A 20,572-nucleotide genomic window follows, 5' to 3' on the forward strand; every position below is an offset into this window, starting at 1 on the left:
CCTGGCATTCAGTAGTAGCTGGAGCCTGGGGCCACAAGGATCCAGAAACCTGGCCTGGGAGGCAGATCCTATAGTCTGGACAGCAGGATTCCTCTCAGACAGCAAGCTCACCATCCCTGAGTGTAGCCTGCCACTGGGATATCACCATCATGGTGTTGATATTCCAGCCTCCCCTCTCATCTCCCCCATTATCCCCTCACCCCTTGTTCCCACTCCAAGACAAATAATCCATTCACCTCACTCACTCACTCACCCACCCACCTACCAGTCACACAAAATCCTACAACCATCAAAAAATACCAGAGAACTAAAATCAAACATAACATACTTGTCCCAGGCCCTCAGGACTTCAACCCCATCTCAGGGTGACCAGCCCTTAGGTGCTCCCATTGGGAAAGTCAGGCTGCAGTGGCAGCTCCCCCACCCCGATATTCTGCCAACCCCACCCCACCTCTCCAAGAAAGGAACAACCTTTCATAGTTTTGGCTACTAAATTTGGAATGATCAGGAAAAGAAGGACAAAGTCGACTTTAACTACTGTATCGTAACTTCCCCCTCCTTTTTTTTTTTTTTAATGCTGTCTTCTGCCCTGAGAACATTGTCATCTATTAGATGTATTTGAAGAGTGACATATTCTAAAATGGGAAGATGAAGAACATAGTTAATTTATATTGTAAAGCAAATGAAATAGTTGTCACTTCTCAAATCAATACAAGGACTGAAAAACAATTATCTTTGCATTCTGCAATTTTATGAATATTCTATCTTATAAATGTCTTATCATTCAGGACAATTTCCCCCCACTCTGTCTCAGGTGCTGGACTCTTAAACATGTTCAAGGCTTCTCCACATTTTTGGAATGAAACAAAAGCTGGCCAACATTCTCCTAATGAAACAGCCAGAAAAAGAATATGCTGGAAGGTGTATTATATCCAGGCCTGGGATGATGGTGAAAAAAAAATGTTTCTCCAATAACACTATGAGAGTGATTTTTTTTTTTTTAATAATAATTTTCACTCTGGCCTGTGTAATGATGATGGGCAAGTCCTGCAGCAGACCCACAATGAGTAAAATTCAGCTATTAGTTCTTCTTTAAAATACCACAGACATTAATGGAAACCACATAACATATAAACTATTGTAGACACTCCTGTTTTGATTGTCAAAAGAGAAGAGATTGTGCACTATTATAATGCTTCAGGGGAAAAAAAATATTCTTAGCCTTTTCCAAACCAAACCAAACCAAACACCTGTCTGCATTATTAATTAGATGAACAAATTGTTTACACCCTCAAATTAAACAGATTTATCTCCACTTGAACACATTGCTTCATCAATTTATCATTTTTCCCCAATGGCAGAAACAATATCTTATAAACCAAGCACAGGATGCAAGTTACAAATCATTCAGAAATGAGTTGTATGAGGTTTTATTTCTGTATCTCCTCCAAATATACCTAGTTGTTCTCTTAGCTCTTAGGTAATTCTTCAATTACCATTCTTACTTAATTGGATAGGAAATTTCTGCAAGGTAAGAACTGTCTCAATATCTAATAGATAATCGATATTGGCATTTTATTCAAGGACTTCTATCTGATCTATACTTTCCTTCTGTTGTGGAAATGCAAAAGCATCTATTTTTGAGGTATGTTAACTTTAGTGAGGGAACACCAGAATGGGAGGGAAAAATGGAATGGTAACCATGACAACGTGAGAAAAGAAACTCTTATTAATCCACCTCTCTATTTGTGGACTGTATAGACTTAGTATGATATACCTGAATAGTCGATTGTTCCCAAGCAGCATGTCAGAAGAATGTTATAAATGATTTTGTCCTAGGTTTCCCAGGCAGAGGCACTCCATTAGAAATCAAAAAGGAACCAGGCTTTCTGTATCTCTTGGGAGAATTAAAAGATTAACACTAAAACATACTTCCCCGTTTTTTTTAGCCTCCTCTCCTGTATTATATGAATTTAGTCTCTAGGAAAGCACGTATGGAAGCTGTAAGGTTTGCCCCGTTCGACAGAGAAACTCCCCTGACACGTGTGGTTCACAAAAGAGGTTTACTCATGCGTAACGTAGCAGTCACAAGCAAAGCCAGGACTGGCTTGGTACATTTACATTACTCCTTTATAGTTGTCTCAATCCCCCCGCGGGCCCCGTTGCTAGGTTACATATTACAAATTAGATTGCAGATTGCCCCCTGTCATCCCCCCCTTCTACTGGAATGGCAGGTTCAGCCCAGTTCTCTTGTTTCTTTGATTGTTGTTGCCTATGGTGTGGTCGTTGCCTTTGTTGGGGCTTCTGTCGCGCGCCCAGCATCCCCTGATCTCTTCCTCAATTCCGCGGCCCTCTCCTTTGTCCATAGTGCCCGCGGCCCTCTGGCGTTAACACAACGCATCCGCTCCAGATTAGTGAAGTGGCGCCAGGGGGCCCGTTCATTAGCTTGCGGTTTCGCATTTCCTCTTTCTGCGCTAGCGCTCGAGCGGTGAAATTGACTAAAGCGCGGCTGGGCAAGTTCCTAGGCGTGCGGTGCCAGCTGAACCTGACAGAAGCAACTTGCAATGGAGAACAGATGACAGCCTGTGGCTTACCTACCTGATGCTGGCCAGTTTCATGTTATCCACCATAAAATAGGTTTATAGATATATTCAGTAATGTGTAGGATGGTGAGAGAATGTCAGAATTCATCTGTTTCCATCAAGGTCAATAAAACAGTTCAGAGTAGGGCTTCAAATTGAACAGTGGAAACTAACTGCAGATAAACCATCTCTTTTGAGATTATGACAGTGCAGTTGGCTTCCTGGGTTTGGACAGTATTCTTTACAACAACTGGGTTTATGCAACATGAGGGCTCAGATAAATCCCATTAACTATCCTGGTTCATGCACCATGGTCCCACACTGGCTACTACTGCAAAATTCGACAAACGTTGAACTGCAAATTATTCAGTCCTCTTTAAGACAAGCCTGATACCTTGATTCGGATGGAAGCATGTAAGTACAATTGCACTTTATTTTTGTGATACTGTTCAGTGAAAACAAATGATCTCTGAAGCATGCATTGTATACAAGCAGCTATGGTGAATATTATGTGTTCCTCAGAAGGAGAAACCTAACAACTTGAATAAAAGCAGATGAAAGGAAATTCATGGACTTGGTAGCCTGAATAGAGGCATTTGGGGAGGGAAAGTAAATCCAACTGATCCTGAATTTAACACACGTTTAGAAGCTTTGCAGTCATGTCACAAAATTCTGTGTGACATTTCTCTTCCTCAGATGTGAAAAAAACAATTTTATACTAATTCTACATCTTCAGCTGCAGAGTGCATTTCTACTAACAAACATTAGTAAACCCTGCAAACTTTTACCACTCTAGATCTCTTCTTGTTACTATGTCAATAAAATTATGGTCCAGATTTATTCAAATAACAATGGCTGGTCTCTTCCTACTATAGGCTTCATGTATCCAAAATACAGTAGGTTAAAAAAAAGCATGATAGTTATATAAGTGTATTAGAAATAAGTATATTTATACTTCTATAATATTTGCATTAGGTAAGTATATAATATAATGATATATTATACTTTGTTTCTTTTTCCTTTTTCCTGTTGTTTTGGAAATTGGAAAACTTGTAATCTATCTTTTGTTACTGATTTCTACATTATGAATCAAATTCTACCATTTTTCTCTTGTCACACCATTGCATTCTTTTTCTCTCTTTGCCTTTATCACTTTGTGCTTTCTTTGGTTTCACCATCTCAGTTCTGAGGATGAATACATCTGGATAAAATGAAAGTTTCTAACTTCTTTCCTTTTAACCCACAAGAAAGGCTACCGAGAAAGCAAGCAGGTAACCCTTGCTCATTTGGCATTAGGTGAATTGATTCATCATATCTATTATGTTCAGTTTAATGTGTATGTTTAGTTCAGTTTAATTTTTCAGACTGTGTATGTTTAATTCCAAATAATGGCATACTAGCTCATATTTTCCACTTTTTTGCCACCCCCCACCCTGCCTCCATTTGTCAAGCTCCAGACTGGGGACACCAAACAGCTTTACATGTCTATTCCTGGAAATCAGAAATCTAATGGTAATATATGAAAGCATGAAGTATTTGTATGAACTGAATTTAAATATAAGATTCATGATTGAATGCTACACACTGTCTGAAAAATGGCTTTGTTTGGTCTGATCTAGCACTGTGAGGTTTTCTCAGATCACTCCCTCCCCCCCCCCCCCATTTGCAGAAATGAAGAACTGGACAGAGGTGTCTGAATTCATTCTGCTGGGTCTAACCAAGGACCACGGGCTGCAACAGGTTCTCTTCACAATTTTCCTGCTGTTCTATGTAGCCTGTTTATTAGGAAATGGGACCATTCTGGCAGTCACCCTGGCTGAGCCTCGTCTCCACACCCCCATGTATTTTTTTCCGGGAAACCTTTCTTGTTTGGATATGTGCTTCTCTACAGTGACTGTGCCAACAGTGCTAACTGGCCTCCTAATAGAGCATCAGTCTATCTCCTTTATCGGCTGCCTCACTCAGTTGCACTTCCTCCACTTCCTGGGCTGTAGTGAGGGTGTGCTGCTGGGGTCATGGCATGTGACTGCTATGTGGCTATATGTAATCCACTGCCTTATACTATCATCATGAATAAATGGGCTTGTGTTACACTAGCTGGGGCCACTTGGGCCATTGGCTTCTTTTATGGCTTGATGCAAACAGTGGTGACCTCTCAGCTAAGTTTCTGTGGCCCTAAATTTGTCTCAAACCTTTTTTGTGACATCAAACCCCTCTCATGTTAGCATGCAGTAGTACCACACTCAATTTTATCCTGATGAAACTTGTCAATGGTTCTATTGCTTTCTGTTTGCTTGTTTTCACTGTTCTCTCCTATTTTTACATCCTCTCCTTCCTCTTCCTTAAAGTCCAGTCATGACAGAACCGTTGGAAAGCCTTCTCCACCTGTGCATCTCACCTGACTGTTGTGGCAATCTTCTACATTCCAGTACTGCCCAACTACATGCTTGCTTTTGCTAGTGGCTCTTCTGAGAAAGGCCTAATCACCTCTTTGTTATTCACTGTGGTTACACCAGTTTTAAATCCTCTGATTTACTGTTTGAGGAATCAAGATGTCAGATCTGCTATAAGGAAGATTCTAACTCAAAATACCCTATTTAAAAGGACCTGAATAGTTCTCCTTTTGGAGAAGATAAGAAATGGTGATGAGTATCTTCAGAGCATTTTAATTGCTTTGTGTAGTTAAACAATACACTTCTTCACAGTCCCCATTTTGCTGTTGTTACTGAGGACCAAAGTATTCTCTGGATAACTCACACAACAGATAATATATTCCATTGTAGAAGATTACTCTTCAATCTGATAGGCTTTGATTTTACTTGCTTCTATATATGGGACAGTTAGAATGAAAGTCACATACACGCAAAAATTGTGCATGAGAAACCAAAAAATGATGATGATGATGTTGATGATGATGATGATGATGATGATGATGATGATGATGAATATTATGTGGGATTCCAAGGAACTTAATAAAATAATGCACAGTAGAACAATTAGCATCTTTGATACCAAAATCTTAAATTTCAAGGTTCCAGGCACATCTTCGTCTCCCGGAGCTCCTCAAAGAACAAAGTGTGTAAGAGATCAGCACAGGGACAAGAGCCACATAGGAGCAATCCAGTCTAAGGCCTCTACAACCTCCCCATTCTAGGCTGTGATTAAGGCCTCAACCAAGATGCCACCAGACTTCCAGGGAACACCCCATTCTTTCTCTGGAACCCATCTGGCTTATTCAGTTTTCTGGCCCAGGCCAATGTAACCAACCCTATGCTCCTACTAGGACTGTAGCATCTCACAGTAAATGGATGATGATAGATTAACAGTAGACTGACCTGGCATTCAGCAGCAGCAATCAAACCTTGCAGCCACTGAAGATCCAGTAACCTGGCCTGGAGAGTAGATCCTTGGGCTGGATGGCAGAATTCCTCTCAAACAGGAAGCCCACCGATCCTGAGAGTGACCCACCCCGGGATCTTGCCATATCTCCCTCTGCCCAATGCAGTGTTTATATTCCAGACTGTCCTTTCATTTCCCCATGATCCCTTCACTCTGTCCTTCCCATTCCCAGGCAAGGTATCCATTTTGCCTCCCTCATCTACTCATACAGTCACTTACCGGTACACCAAATCCTTCATCCACCACAAATACCACAAGACCAAAACCAAACATTCCATACTTGTCCCAAGCCCTCACAGCAGAACTTCAACCCCACCTCACAGAGTCTGGCCCTTAGTTGCACAGCAACCCAGTGGGTGGGGAGTCAGGCCACAGTGGCAGCCCCTTCACACACTGCACCAGCTCCATCCCACCTCCATAAGAGGGAAACAACCTATCACAGGCTAAAAGGCTAAGGTGCCAGTCCCTGAGCCCAAGAGAGGGAGTCAATGGGCCAGTGTCTGTGAAGGAATGTATCTACAAGGAGGAGAGTGATGTGGGAGATCAAGGCTATGAGGAAGGAGGGTGTGCATTCCAGTAGGGGAAAAGGGACAAGAGGCAATGTAGTCCCCAGAGGGAGCATGAGAAGAGTAAGAGATTCAGGATAGCCACTCCCTAGAATCTCACAGGGTATACCCACTAGTTGCCATAGTATAGATTTAGTTTGGCAAGATTCTGTCTATAAGGTGTAAGCCAATAAACGAACCATACTGCACTGGACTGTTTCATCATTGTTCTTGGGCTGGGCCTGACAGTCTCCAGCCCCAGTCCAAAGGACAGCCCCTCAAGCTTCTGTGAGACTGGCACAGATTTTCCAGTGGCAAGAGGACAAAAACAGCACCTGGCCTAGTCTGTCCTTCTAAGTCTTCTTCAGGGCACTTCCGAGAGTATCTGTCCACTGGGCAGAAGTTCCTCAGGGATCAAGGCACCTAAAATGCCAACCAATGCTTAGAGGTCCAACTTCAGGTGGGGGAGGGAGGAACTAGAGATGGGCTTAGCCTAGAGAGCTACAGTGACATCCATGAAGTTGCAGATTGCCTCCATACCCTCACTTTGTCTAGTCCCCCTCCAATTCCACAGGCCTCTAGCTCAACCTCCAGCTTGTTTGCACCATTGTCATAGGCTCTGCATCTAAGCTGACCTCCATCTCTGATGCCACTCCTAGAGGCCTCCAGGTGGCCAGCAGTCATTGGGCTCCAACATCTCCAGAGGCTCTGCAAGGGCCAGTAAATATGATACCATCAACCTCTGCCCTCTGCATGATGGTCAGCCACAAACCTCTCCCCTTCCATCCACATAAAGACAACAAAACATGGAAAACAAACAACACACACGTAAGTCTCAAGCCCCCTCAAACTAACCAGGGTCTTTCAGTCAATGGTTCTTGAATGCCATAAACACCCAAATTTTGGGGGGGGATCCAAGCGGCCTTGGGGCTTCATGTTAGGCATATTTGACTAGCAAATTTCCCTGAAATACAGATTGTTATACCAAACTATTCCAAATATATGGCATTTTAGAAATTTTTCACGCTTCATGTATGCTTTAAGAGTCTGACACCAGTTTTGTGATATTTTGAAAACGAACTTTTTTTTTTCTGATATAACTTTTTATGGACTACAATCTGTTAGAAGCTGCTATCTGTGAAATGAATGTTTGTATACAACTTATCCTCTTTCAATCCTACCCCCTCCTTATTATTTCCCAAAACGTCGAGGAGAGACTGGAATGCTAGCAGAGGGCATCCATACTCCATCAATAGCCATCCTGAAGAATCAGCAATTTGCTTCCATGCAGAACCATAGCATTTTTTCTTCATCTCCCTTATCTGAGCAGTTTAATCATCATTTTTATCCCCTAGGTTTAACCAGTTATATTTTCAAAACCATTACAGCATATCTATGTCCCAAGACTCAAATCTCCTGAATCTTTTTCCCACATGAAATAACTTGGGTGAAAAAACAAAGTAGCTCTGCTAAATGAGTATCCTTAAAAGGATTCTGTGGGGAATGGCTGCAGCATCTTCTGCTTATATAGGAGTAAAGGAAATGTTTTGATGAGGCTTAACTGAAGATCTGGGAATGACTTTTTATGTACAAAGGACCACAACCTGTCCAGGTAGGAGCTGAAGGGACAATTCCCCCCCCCCCCAACAATTCTACCTGTTCCTCATGTTCATCAAATCATAGTTGCCATGAGCATGTCTCACGTGCCCTTCCCTTTATGCAGACCGTCTGGAACTGCAAGGCTAAGAAAGGGAAGATCTGCAGATTTACGTTGCCATGTGTCCTGGAGGGAAAGATGGGACATGGATATTATAAACTAATCAATCAATCAATACTCCTTCCTTTAATTTTCATCTGATAATTCATCCCTATGATCTACTGAAAATTGTTGGAAGGATATACCTTCATGCATGTTATACCATAAGCTGTTACCAAGAGTTTGGAAATTAAGTGTCACCCTTTTTATCCCAGAACTACAAGAGGTCACAGATAATTTTGTGAGGAGTGATTGCAAAACTAGTTGGGGACATTACATCTACCTAGGTGAACCAAATTCCTGTATTTGAATGGTTTCTAATGCTGCATTTAAATGCAGCCAGTGCCCTTTCTTAGACATTATGGAAATATAAGATTGCCATACAGACCTTGGCATTTGGATCTCACTATCCCATTCACAGTTTAATCTTCTGATCTTTAAAATGGGCTATAAAAATAATTTTATTAAAGTCTTAATAATCTTCTTTGTATGCCAGAGAGAGGCAACTCATAAACTGATGCATAAACTCAGCTAATCATGACTGCAAAATTTGAAATAAGAGTAAGAATAAGACTCCACCAATAGTAAAGGAAGCAATTGATTTGCCTAAATATTGTCCCTCTTAGAAATGTCTATTTTCATTTTTGCTGGGCTAGTGTCTTGCCAGCAGTTTACAGTTTGATAAATCTGAAACGAATGGATAAACTATTAGTTACCATGGAAAGAAGGAGAATGAGTGAGCCTCAGGCATACTTACGGTAGATCAATTAACTCCCTCAATTAATCATGCTGCCTGAAATTGATTTCCATATATTAGTTCTGACTAAGTCTAACTCAGGATCCAGAGCAAGTAAATGAGAGCCTATAAACTCCTTCCCTGTGATCCGCAGGAAGAAAAAAAAAATGCTGATCTAAAAATCAGGCTTATTCTTGCTCAGTTTTCACTCATTCTTTTCTCTTGCTTCTGAGTGTCATTTTCCATGCTTTCAACCTATAATTCCAAACAACATTATGATATTTAATAGCATTTTTCAATTAATGTTTGAAAGTTCAGAACATTAGAAACATCAAACTGTTTAACACGTGCGTTCCTTGACATAATCATTTGGAAATAATAATGAAAGCATTTTTTTTCTATAGAATGAATATAAATAATTGATTCATGTCTGAATGCAAAAGCCTTCCAGAATGTGACTTCCCATTTTCATATTGAGCACTGAAGCCTTCCGTTTCCTTACACAGCAGCTGACCACCTGTCCACCTTTCATTCTTATTTACAGAGACGAAGAACTGGACAGAGGTGTCTGAATTCATTCTCATGGGTCTAACCAAGGACCACAGGCTGCAACAGGTTCTCTTCACACTTTTCTTGCTGTTCTATGTAGCCTGTTTATTAGGAAATGGGACCATTCTGGCAGTCACCCTGGCTGAGCCTCGTCTCCACACCCCCATGTACTTTTTTCTGGGAAACCTTTCTTGTTTGGATATATGCTACTCTACAGCAACTGTGCCAACAGTGCTAACGGGCTTCCTTATAGAGCATCAGTCTATCTCCTTTATCGGCTGCCTCACTCAGCTGCACTTCTTCCACTTCCTGGGCTGTAGTGAGGCTGTGCTTCTGGGGGTCATGGCATGTGACCGCTATGTGGCTATATGTAATCCACTGCGTTATACTGTCATCATGAATAAATGGGCTTGTGTTATGCTGGCTGGGGCTACTTGGGCCATTGGCTTCTTTTATGCCTTGATGCACACAGTGGTGACCTCTCAGCTATGTTTCTGTGGTCCTAAATTTGTCTCAAACCTTTTTTGTGACATCAAACCCCTCCTCATGTTAGCATGCAGTAGTACCACACTCAATTTTATCCTGCTGAATCTTGTCACTGGTTCAATTGCTATCTGTATGCTTTTTTTTACTCTTCTCTCCTATTTTTACATCATCTCCTTCCTCTTCCTTAAAGTCCAGTCATGGCAGAACCGTTGGAAAGCCTTCTCCACTTGTGCATCTCACCTGACTGTTGTGGCAATCTTCTATGTTCCAGTACTGTCCAACTACGTGCTTGCTTCTGCCAGTGGCTCTTCTAAGAAAGACCTAATCACCTCTTTGTTATACACTGTGGTTACACCAGCTTTAAATCCTCTGATTTACTGTTTGAGGAATGAAGACGTCAGATCTGCTATAAGGAAGATTCTAACTCAAAATGCCCTATTTAAAAGGACCTGAATAGTTCTACTTTTGGAGAAGATAAGAAATGGTGATGAGTATCTTCAGAGCACTTTAATTGCTTTGTGTGGTTAAACATATTTAAATACAATACACTTCTTCACAGTCCCCATTTTGCTGTGATTACTGAGGACCAAAGTATTCTCTGGATAACTCATGAAACAAATATCTTTCATCGTAGAAAATTACTCTGCAATCAGATAGGCTTCAATTCTACTTGCTTCTATATATGGGACAGTTAGAAAGAAAATCACATGCACGCAAAAATTGTGCATGAGAAACCAAAAATGGTGATGATGATGATGATGATGATGATGATGATGATGATGATGATGATGATGATGAATATTATGTGGGATTCCAAGGAACTTAATAAAATAATGCACAGTAGAACAATTAGCATCTTTGATACCAAAATCTTAAATTTCAAGGTTCCAGGCACATCTTCGTCTCCCGGAGCTCCTCAAAGAACAAAGTGTATAAGAGATCAGCACAGGGACAAGAGCCACATAGGAGCAATCCAGTCTAAGGCCTCTGCAACCTCCCTATTCCAGGCTGTGATGAAGGCCTCAACCAAGATGCCACCAGACTTTCAGGGAACACCCCATCCTTCCTTTGGAACCTGTCTGGCTTAATCAGTTTTCTGGCATAGGCCAATGTAACCAACCCTATGCTCCTACAAGGATTGTAGCATCTCACAGTTAATGGATGAGGATAGATTTATAGCAGACTGACCTGGCATTCAGCAGCAGCAATCAAATCCTACAGCCACTGAAGATCCAGTAACCTGGCCTGGAAAGTAGATCCTTGGGCTGGATGGCAGAATTCCTCTCAAACAGGAAGCCCACCGATCCTGAGAGTGACCCACCCCGGGATCTTGCCATATCTCCCTCTGCCCAACGCAGTGTTTATATTCCAGACTGTCCTTTCATTTCCCCCATGATCCCCTCACTCTGTCCTTCCCATTCCTAGGCAAGGTATCCATTTTGCCTCCCTCATCTACTCATGCAGTCACTTACCGGTACACCAAATCCTTCATCCACCACAAATACCACAAGACCAAAACCAAACATTCCACACTTGTCCCAAGCCCTCACAGCAGAACTTCAACCCCACCTCACACAGTCTGGCCCTTAGTTGCACAGCAACCTGGGGGGTGAGGAGTCAGGCCACAGTGGCAGCCCCTTCACACACTGCACCAGCTCTACCCCACCTCCCCAAGCGGGGAAAAACAATACAGATTGTTATACCAAATTATTCCAAATATATGGAATTTTAGAAATTTTTCAAGCTTCATGTATGCTTTAAGAGTCTGCACCAGTTTTGTGATATGTTAAAAACTACTCTTCCCCCCCCCACCCCGATATACACACTGAGGAATCAAGAAGTTAAACTGGCTATAAAAAAAGACTGTAAATAAAAAACTCCATTTTGAAAGGGCCTAAATATCTTTACGGCTGAAAAAGAAAAGAAATGATGATGAATATTGTCGAACCATTTTATGGGTTGAATCTGTTAATCTAAGAAAACTCATTCTATGCTCTCCTTCCACTGATATCATGTTAGAGTCACTCACGGTCCATCTCCAGTCCTTTCAAATCTCTACAGGACTGTGAACCATTATTCACATTTCTTTGGCAAGCTTGTTAAGTTATTTTTTACAGATTGTTTAAAGATTAATTTGGAAGTTAGCCCCACTTTAGACCTTTGTATTTATAAACTTAGCAATAAATTAAAAAAAAAAAAAACATTGCAAAAGATTCTGAACAAAATGATTTTCACTTTTTGGAGTAACAAAGTGCTGGAAATATACTCCATTCATGATTGTTTACTTCCAAATGTGGAATTTATACTTATCCCCATACTAGCATTTTCCAGTTAAGCTGAGTATATATATTAATTTTTATTAAAATGGTAGATGTATCCAACCATATCTCTACACATTTGGATGCAGTACTATAAACTATAGCAGTGGTATAAGAAAAAATCAGTGTGGAGGATCTATTACTATTCTTTATCAATAAGTTCTTGTATCTCAGAACGAGAAGAAGATTTAAAGTAGTGAATTTTTTAAAAAATATTTTAGCTGCTTTGAAATTCCTGCTCAGGAACAGTGGAGAGACATTTTCAACCTTGCTTCATGTGAAATTCCATATCAATGTTGAGATACCTGCATCTTTTTCCTTTAGAAGAAAACAAAAACTAATGGAAAAAAAATATTTGAGATAGTCATAGAAAGAAAACAAAAGTCTAAGTTTTCCCCAATATTTTAAAGAAATATGCAACTATTTCCTTACACAACTATTCCATACATACATCAGAAAAGGCAGTATTTTTCCACTTTATGTTTAATTTTCTGCACTTAATTCGATATATGTAAATATGATTCTCAGTTCATTTCTTTTAAATATGGGTCGAAAACTGAAGGTTATTTTACTCCAATTTTAAAATACCTTTCCTAACTGATTCATCATAAATGTAAATCAGAAACCAACCTTCTTGTCTTTGTAATGAACATAATGTGTCTAAATATGCTTTCATAGTCTAAATGCTTCCCTCCTGCATGCCTAGAAATGAATTTTCATTTCACCTATTTTACATACACATGCATTTATTGTGAGAAGTTGTTCCTTACTAAATTTGGGTGGAGTTGCCTTCAGAAATTGAAGAAATACTGAAGAATAGTGTCCAGCTAATAGTTTTATTCCATATTGCCTTTAATAGCAGAGGTTTAGTAGGGATTGTTCTTGTTTCCACTGGAATCCATGGGACTCAAATAGCTATGAGTTTGGGAAAACATTAACTCGTGGAAGTCAATCAGCAATATACTCTGAATTCTTTAAAGGAAAGGGGAAGATAGAATGGTTGGATGAACAATATTTGCCATAAAAAAAAACACTGGTTTTCATCTTGTTCCTGTTCTCTGCTTAGTTTTCTGGGGATATCTGAAGCTTACCTCAACATGGGTAAACCCTATTGTGTGATGAAACTGTATAGGTACAGAAATCAATATCCTCCTGAAATTACTTTAGTATAACCCTAAGCAGCCCCAGCCAATGCATTGAGGTTTGCTGGAGACCAAGTACACTTCATTATCCATAAAGCCCTCAGCAGCATGGCACTGGGTTGTATTAGGGACCGTCTTGCTAAACATGACTGTTGGTCAGGTCTTTTTCTCTGCAGAACACTTGCCTAGAGTTCCAGCCACAAAGGAGGTAAGAGGGCATGGACAGCCTTTTCAATAGGAGACCCTGCAGTTTGCACTGAAGGCTAGCCCTTAGGTACAAATGTCCCTTAAGCCTCTGCAATTTGGGAAGACATTTAGGACATTTTTTTTTCTTAACTCTTTAGGGCCTGGATGAAGATATTTATAGGCCATTTCACTTCTTGATGAAATGTTCTATTGATTTTACTTACTTTGTTTTGTATACTGCTTGGAATCTCTCCAGCTAGGACAATCTATTACCATTGAAAAGGGAGGGAAAAATAAAACCTCTGCCTTTGAAGTTTGTCTCTGTAACATACATACTCTATAGGTGCCTCCAGTTTGATACTGATTTATGATCAGCATTTTCTGATTGCTACACTGTTGTCTCTTTTTCTTCTTTCTTCCTTTTTCTTCCCTGAGAACAGAGATGATTCTGATCCTCATATGAAACGGCTCTTTTTCTTTTTCTTTTTCCAAACAATGACATCAGACAAACAGAGGCACTCATAACAAGAAAACAGTATAGATAAATGTCTTTTTCAATGCCAACTGAATTCTTACTGTGGATTTCTTCCTATTTTTTTTTAATTTGTATTTATTCTACTATTGCATTTATAGTTTTAACTACTTGCTTCCTGCCCAATGTCTTTTGAGCTGTGTGGATTCTTTCTTTCTTTCTTTCTTTCTTTCTTTCTTTCTTTTTTTCTTTCTTTCTTTCTTTCTTTTTTTCTTTCTTTCTTTCTTTCTTTCTTTCTTTCTTTCTTTCTTTCTTTCTTTCTTTCTTTCTTTCTTTCTTTCCAATCTCCCTCTCCCTCTCCCTCTCCCTCTCCTTCCTTCCTTCCTTCCTTCCTTCCTTCCTTCCTTCCTTCCTTCCTTCCTTCCTTCCTTCCTTCCTTCCTTCTTTTTTTTCAGTTTCTAATGAACTGAATTTCAAATCCATTCTCCTGGGTCAGACAAAGGACCTCAGTTTGCAACAGCTTCTCTTTTCACTTTTCCTGCTGTTCTATGTAGCCTATTAGGAAATGGGGCCATTCTGGCAGTCTGTTAGAAGCTACTGTTCCTGAAATAAATGTTTGTATACAACTCATCCTCTTTCACCCCTCCCTCACCCTTATTATTTCCCAAAGCTTTGGGGAGAGACTGGAATGCTAGCAGAGGGCATCCATACTCCATCAATAGCCATCCTGGAAGATACATCAATTTGCTTCCATGCAGATCCATAGCATTTTTCCTTTATCTCCCTTACCTGAGCAGTTTAATCATCATTTTTCTCCCCTAGGTTTAATCGGTTATATTTTCAAAACCATTATAGCATATCTATGTCCCAAGAATCAAATCTCCTGAAACTTTTTCCCACATGAAGTAACTTGGGGGGGGGGGGTGGCTCTGCTAAATGAGTATCCTTAAAAAGATTCTGTGGGGAATGGCTGCAGCATCTTCTGCTTATATATGAGTAAAGGAAATGTTTTGATCAGGCTTAACTGAAGGTCTGGGAATGACTTTTTATATACAAAGGACCACAACCTATCCAGGTATGAGCTGAAGGGGCAGATGTCCCCCCCCCCCAAATTCTACCTGTTCTTCATGTTCATGAATCATAGTTACCATGAGCATGTCTCATGTGCCCTTCCCTGTATGCAGACCGTCTGGAACTGCATAGCTAAGAAAGGGAAGATCTGCAGATTTACGTTGCCTTGTGTCCTGGAGGGAAAGATGGGACATGGATATTATAACCTAATCCAATCAGTACTCCTTCCTTTAAGTGTCATCCAATAATTCATCTCTAGGATCTACTGAAAATTGTTGGAAGGATATCCCTTCATGCATGTTATACCATAAGCTGTCACCAAGAGTTTGGAAATAAAGTGTCACCCTTTTTATCCCAGAACTACAAGAAGTGACAGATATGTTGTGAAGAATGATTGCAAAACTAGTTGGGGGCATCTTCTGATCTTTGTAATGGGCTATAAAAATAATTTTATTAAAGTCCTTATCATCTTCTTTGTATGCCAAAGAGAGGCAACTCATAAACTCATAAATGCATAACCTCAGCAAATCATGAATGCAAAATTTGAAATAAGAGTAAGAATAAGACTCCACCAATTGTAAAGGAAGCAACTGGTTTGCCTAAATATTGTCCCTCTTAGAAATGTCTACTTTCATGTTTGTTGGGATAGTGTCTTGCCAGCAGTTTACAGTTTATTAAATTCTAGTTTACAAAATTGAAACAAACTATAATTTACCATGGAAAGAAGGAGAATGAGTGAGCCTGACGCATAATTACTGTAGATCGATTAACTCCCTAAATTAATCATGCTGCCTGAAATTGATTTCTATATATTAGTTTTGAGTCAGTCTAACTCAGGATCCAGGGCAAGTAAATGAAAGCCTTTAAACTCCTTCGCTGGGGTCCACAGGAAGAAAAAAAAATGCTGATCTAACAATCAGGCTTATTCTTGCTCAGTTTTCACTCATTTTTTTCTCTTGCTTCTGACTGTCATTTTCCATGCTTCCAATGTACAGTATAATTCCAAACAAGAGTATAATATCTAATCGTATTTTCACCAATTAATGTTTGAAAGTCCAGAACATTAGAAACATCAAACTGTTATACATGTCTATTCCTTCACATAACTATTTGGAAATTATAATGAAAGCATAATTTTTTTTCTATAGAATTAATATAAATAAGTGATTCATGTCTGAATGCAAAAGCCTTCCAGAACGTGACTTCCCATTTTCATATCGAGCACTGAAGCTTTCTGTTTCCTTACAGAGCAGCTGACCACCTGTCCACCTTTCATTCTTATTTACAGAGATGACGAACTGGACCGAGGTGTCTGAATTCATTCTGCTGGGTCTATACAGGCCTGGGATGATGCTGAAAAAAGATGTTTCTCCAATAACACTATGTGAGTGGTTTTGTTTCTGTTCTAATTAAAATTTCCAATTTGGCCAGTACAATGGCCATGGGCAAGTGCTTCAGCAGATCCACAATGATTACTATTCAGCTATTGAATCTTCTTAAAAATACCAAAGACATTAGTAGAGCCCACATCAGATATAAAGTGTTACAGTCTCTCCTGATTTCATTGTCAAAGGAGAAGAGATTGTGCACTATTATAATGCTTTGAAGAAAAAATACCCTTAGCCTTTACCAAACCAAACCACACCAAACCAAATATCTCTCTGCTTTATTAATTAGATGAACAAATTGTTTACAGCTTCAAATTGAACAAGTTTATCCCCACATGAGCACTTTGCTTCATCAATTCCTCATTTTTTCCCTAATGGCAGCAAACAATATTTTATAAACCAAGCACAGAATGCAAGCTACAAAACATCCAGGACACATTCTGATATGAGGCTTTATTTCCAGTATCCCATCTAAATGCACCTAGTTGGTATCCTAGCATTTAGGCAACTCTTCAGTTAACATTCTTACTTAATTGGATAGAAAATTTCCACAAGGAAATTGCTATCTGACCTATACTTTCCTTCCAGATTGAGCAATGGAAGCTAACTGAAGATAAACCATCTCTTCTGAGGTTATGACAGTGCAGTTGGCTTCCTGAGTTTGGACAATATGTTTTGCAACAACTGGGTTTATGCAACATGAGGGCTCAAATAGAACCCATTAACTATCCTGGTTTGTGCATCATGATCGGACAGTGGTTGAGAGGGAAGCAGGTGAGCAGAATTGCATTTGATAATTGTTCAGTGTTGTCCAGTCATAAATGTTGTGAGAACACTCAGGGTCAGTGTACTGGCAATGAATGAGCTCTGAATCAAGTTTGTGTATAAGTCGCATCTGTTGCCCAGAAGAACAACGTTCACTGCTTTGATAAAAGGAAATGAAATGAAGTGCCTTGGACTCTGGTAGCCTGTACCTGAAGAGGGGAAAGGAAGCTCAAAGTATGCTGAATTTAACACACATTTAGAGGTTTTCGACCTATGGCACAAAATTCAGGGTGCCATTTCTCTTCCTCAGAGGTGAAAAGCAACTTTATATTAACTCTACGCACTGGACTGCAGAGGTTTACTTCTACTAGTAAATGTTACTAAATCCAGATATGGTTTTTTTTCCCATTATAGGTATCTTATTGCTGCTCTCTGAATAAAATAGAAATAATAAAATGGTCCTGATTTATTCAAATACCAAAGGCTGGTCTCTTTCTTTCTACAGCATTGTCGTCTTCACATAAGTTAGAAAATTGTTATTTATCTTTTGTTACTTATTTCAGCATTATGAATCACATTCTATTATTTTTCTCTTGAGACTACTTTTTTTTTCCTTGTTACCTTGAGAGACATTCTGTCTCTGCCTTTCTCACTTTCTTTTTCTCTCTCTCTGCCTTTATCAGTTTGTGCTTTCTTTGATTTCACCTCACAGTTCTGAGGATGAATACATCTGGATAAAACAAAACCTTCCAACTTCTTTCTCTTTAACACACAAGAAAGGTTAAAGAGAAACCAAGCAGGTAACCCTTGCTCATTTGGCATTATGTGAATTGATTCATCATATCTATTATGTTCAGTTTAATGTGTATGTTTAGTTCCAAATAATGGCATATTAACTCATATTTTCCACTTTTCTTGCCCCTCCCCCACCCTGCCTCCATTTGTCAAGGTCCAAATGTCTATTACGTGTCTATTCCTGGAAATTACAAATCTAACGGTAAGATATGAAAGCATGAAGTATTTGTATGAACTGAATTTAAATACAAGATTCATGATAGAATAATAAATGGTGTCTGAAAAATGGCTTTATTAGGACATATCTAGCAGTGTGAGGTTTTCTCAACTAATACACTTTTTTCCCCCCCTATTAGCAGAGATGAAGAACTGGACAGAAGTGTCTGAATTCATTCTGCTGGGTCTAACCAAGGACCACAGGCTGCAACAGGTTCTCTTCACACTTTTCCTGCTGTTCTATGTAGCCTGTTTATTAGGAAATGGGGCCATTGTGGCAGTCACCCTGGCTGAGCCTCGTCTCCGCACCCCCATGTATTTTTTTCTGGGAAACCTTTCTTGTTTGGATATATGCTACTCTACAGTGACTGTGCCAACAGTGCTAAGTGGCCTCCTTATAGAGCATCAGTCTATCTCCTTTATCGGCTGCCTCACTCAGCTGCACTTCTTCCACTTCCTGGGCAGTAGTGAGGCTGTGCTGCTGGGCGTCATGGCATATGATCGTTATGTAGCTATCTGCAATCCTCTGCGTTATACTCTCATCATGAATAAATGGGCTTGTGTTACACTAGCTGGGGCAACGTGGGCTGCTGGCTTCTTTCATGCTTTGATGCACACAGTGGTGACCTCTCAGCTATGGTTCTGTGGTCCTAATCTTGTCCCACACTATTTTTGTGACATCAAGCCCCTACTCAAATTAGCTTGCAGTAGCACAGCCCTCAACTTCATCTTGCTGAATCTCATCAGTGGATGCATTGCTTTCAGTCCCTTCTTTTTCTCTCTTCTCTCCTATTTTTACATCCTCTCCTTCCTCTTCCTTAAAGTCCAGTCATGGCAGAACCGTTGGAAAGCCTTCTCCACCTGTGCATCCCATCTGAGTGTTGTGGCAATCTTCTATATTCCAGTACTATCCAACTACATGCTTGCTTCTGCTAGTGATTCTGCTGAGAAAGATATGATCATTTCTGTGTTATACAGCATAATCACTCCAGTTCTAAATCCCCTGATCTACACACTTAGGAATCAAGAAGTTAAATTGGCTATAAGAAAGTTTGTTTATAAAAATCTCCATTTTGAAAGGGCCTAAATATCTCTATGGCTGAAAAAGAAAAGAAATGAAAATGAATATCGTCAAAGCATTTTATGGGTTGAATCTGTTAATCTAAGAAAACTCATTCTATCCTCTCCCTCCATTTTTTTCATGTCCATCTCAAGGTCCATCTCCAGTTCTTTCGAATCTCTGCAGGAGCCTAAAGCTTTTATTAACAATTCCTTGGCAAACTTATTGATTTATTTTTTTTTAAGATTAATTTAGCACTTACCCCCATTTTAGAGCTACATGTTTATTAACTTAGGAATAAAGAAAATTTCAAAAACATTGCAAAAGATTCTGCACAGAAAGATTTTCACTCTTTGGAGTAACAAAACACTGGAAATAGACTCCATTCATGATTGTTCACTTCCAAATGTGGCATTTATAGGTATACCCAAACTGGCATTTTTACATATTATAAATTTGCTAATTAATAAATATTTTATGGTATTTGTTAATGTGTTTTTTAAATATTTTTCTGTTCTTTTTATATTTCCCTTTTTATCTGATTGTTGTATACCTCCCAGAGTTGCTTTGGTGAGATGGGCAGCTGTATAAATTTGCTAAATAAATAAATAAATAGAATAAACAAAGCTGACTATATTCATTAATGTTTATTCAAATGGTAGATGTAGCCAACCATTTCTCTATACATGTTGTTGCAGTATTATAAACTAAAGCAGTGATATAAGGAAAATAAATGTGGAGGAACTATTATTATTCCTTAGAGATAAGTTCTTTTATTTCATAAGAATATTTAAACTAGTGTCACTTTTAAAAGTATATTAGCTCCTTTGACATTCCTGCTGAGTTATAGTAGAGAAATATTTTAAACCTTGCTTGATGTGAAATTCTATATTAATGCTGACTAACTGCATCCTTCTCCTTTAGAAAAAAAGAATAGTAATGGAAAACATTTGAGATAAAGTCATAAAAAAAAAAGTCTACGTTTTCCCCAATATTTTTAAAAAGTATGCAACTATTTCCTTACACAAGTATTCCATACATACATCAGAAAAGGCACTATTTTTCCACTTTACATTTAATTTTCTTGACTTAATTCCATATATGTA

At 39.3% G+C, this 20,572-nt stretch overlaps 2 protein-coding genes and 1 pseudogene across 2 annotated transcripts; all 3 read left to right on the forward strand.

Moving 5' to 3' along the window:
- Positions 1-4,253: 4,253 nt before the first annotated feature.
- On the forward strand, positions 4,254-5,193 carry LOC103063085 (olfactory receptor 12D1-like; annotated as a pseudogene).
- A 3,806-nt stretch (positions 5,194-8,999) lies between these two features.
- Positions 9,000-12,388, forward strand: LOC107326752 (olfactory receptor 12D3-like). Its single transcript, XM_088143094.1, has 3 exons — positions 9,000-9,018; positions 9,563-10,484; positions 12,280-12,388. The coding sequence occupies exons 1-3, from the start codon at positions 9,000-9,002 to the stop codon at positions 12,386-12,388; spliced, it is 1,050 nt and encodes a 349-aa protein (XP_087999220.1).
- A 6,163-nt stretch (positions 12,389-18,551) lies between these two features.
- LOC112543083 (olfactory receptor 12D1-like) lies at positions 18,552-19,493 on the forward strand. The gene has a single exon (XM_025177232.2). The coding sequence runs from the start codon at positions 18,552-18,554 to the stop codon at positions 19,491-19,493; it is 942 nt and encodes a 313-aa protein (XP_025033000.2).
- Positions 19,494-20,572: the final 1,079 nt, after the last annotated feature.

The sequence above is a fragment of the Python bivittatus genome, unplaced genomic scaffold, assembly GCF_059951505.1.
Source record: "Python bivittatus isolate LINGU-HERP-01145 unplaced genomic scaffold, Pbiv_v1 ctg000470_np1212, whole genome shotgun sequence".
In the NCBI taxonomy this organism is placed as follows: domain Eukaryota; kingdom Metazoa; phylum Chordata; class Lepidosauria; order Squamata; family Pythonidae; genus Python; species Python bivittatus.

What these genes read in the sequence shown, in the direction of transcription:
- LOC107326752 (XM_088143094.1), top strand. An exon ending in AGGAAGATTCTAACTCAAAA is followed by an intron (nt 10,485 to 12,279) that starts TGCCCTATTTAA and finishes TCTGAACAAAAT; the next exon opens with GATTTTCACTTTTTGGAGTA.
- LOC112543083 (XM_025177232.2), top strand. Translation starts at nt 18,552, where the DNA reads ATGAAGAACTGGACAGAAGTGTCTGAATTCATTCTGCTGGGTCTAACC.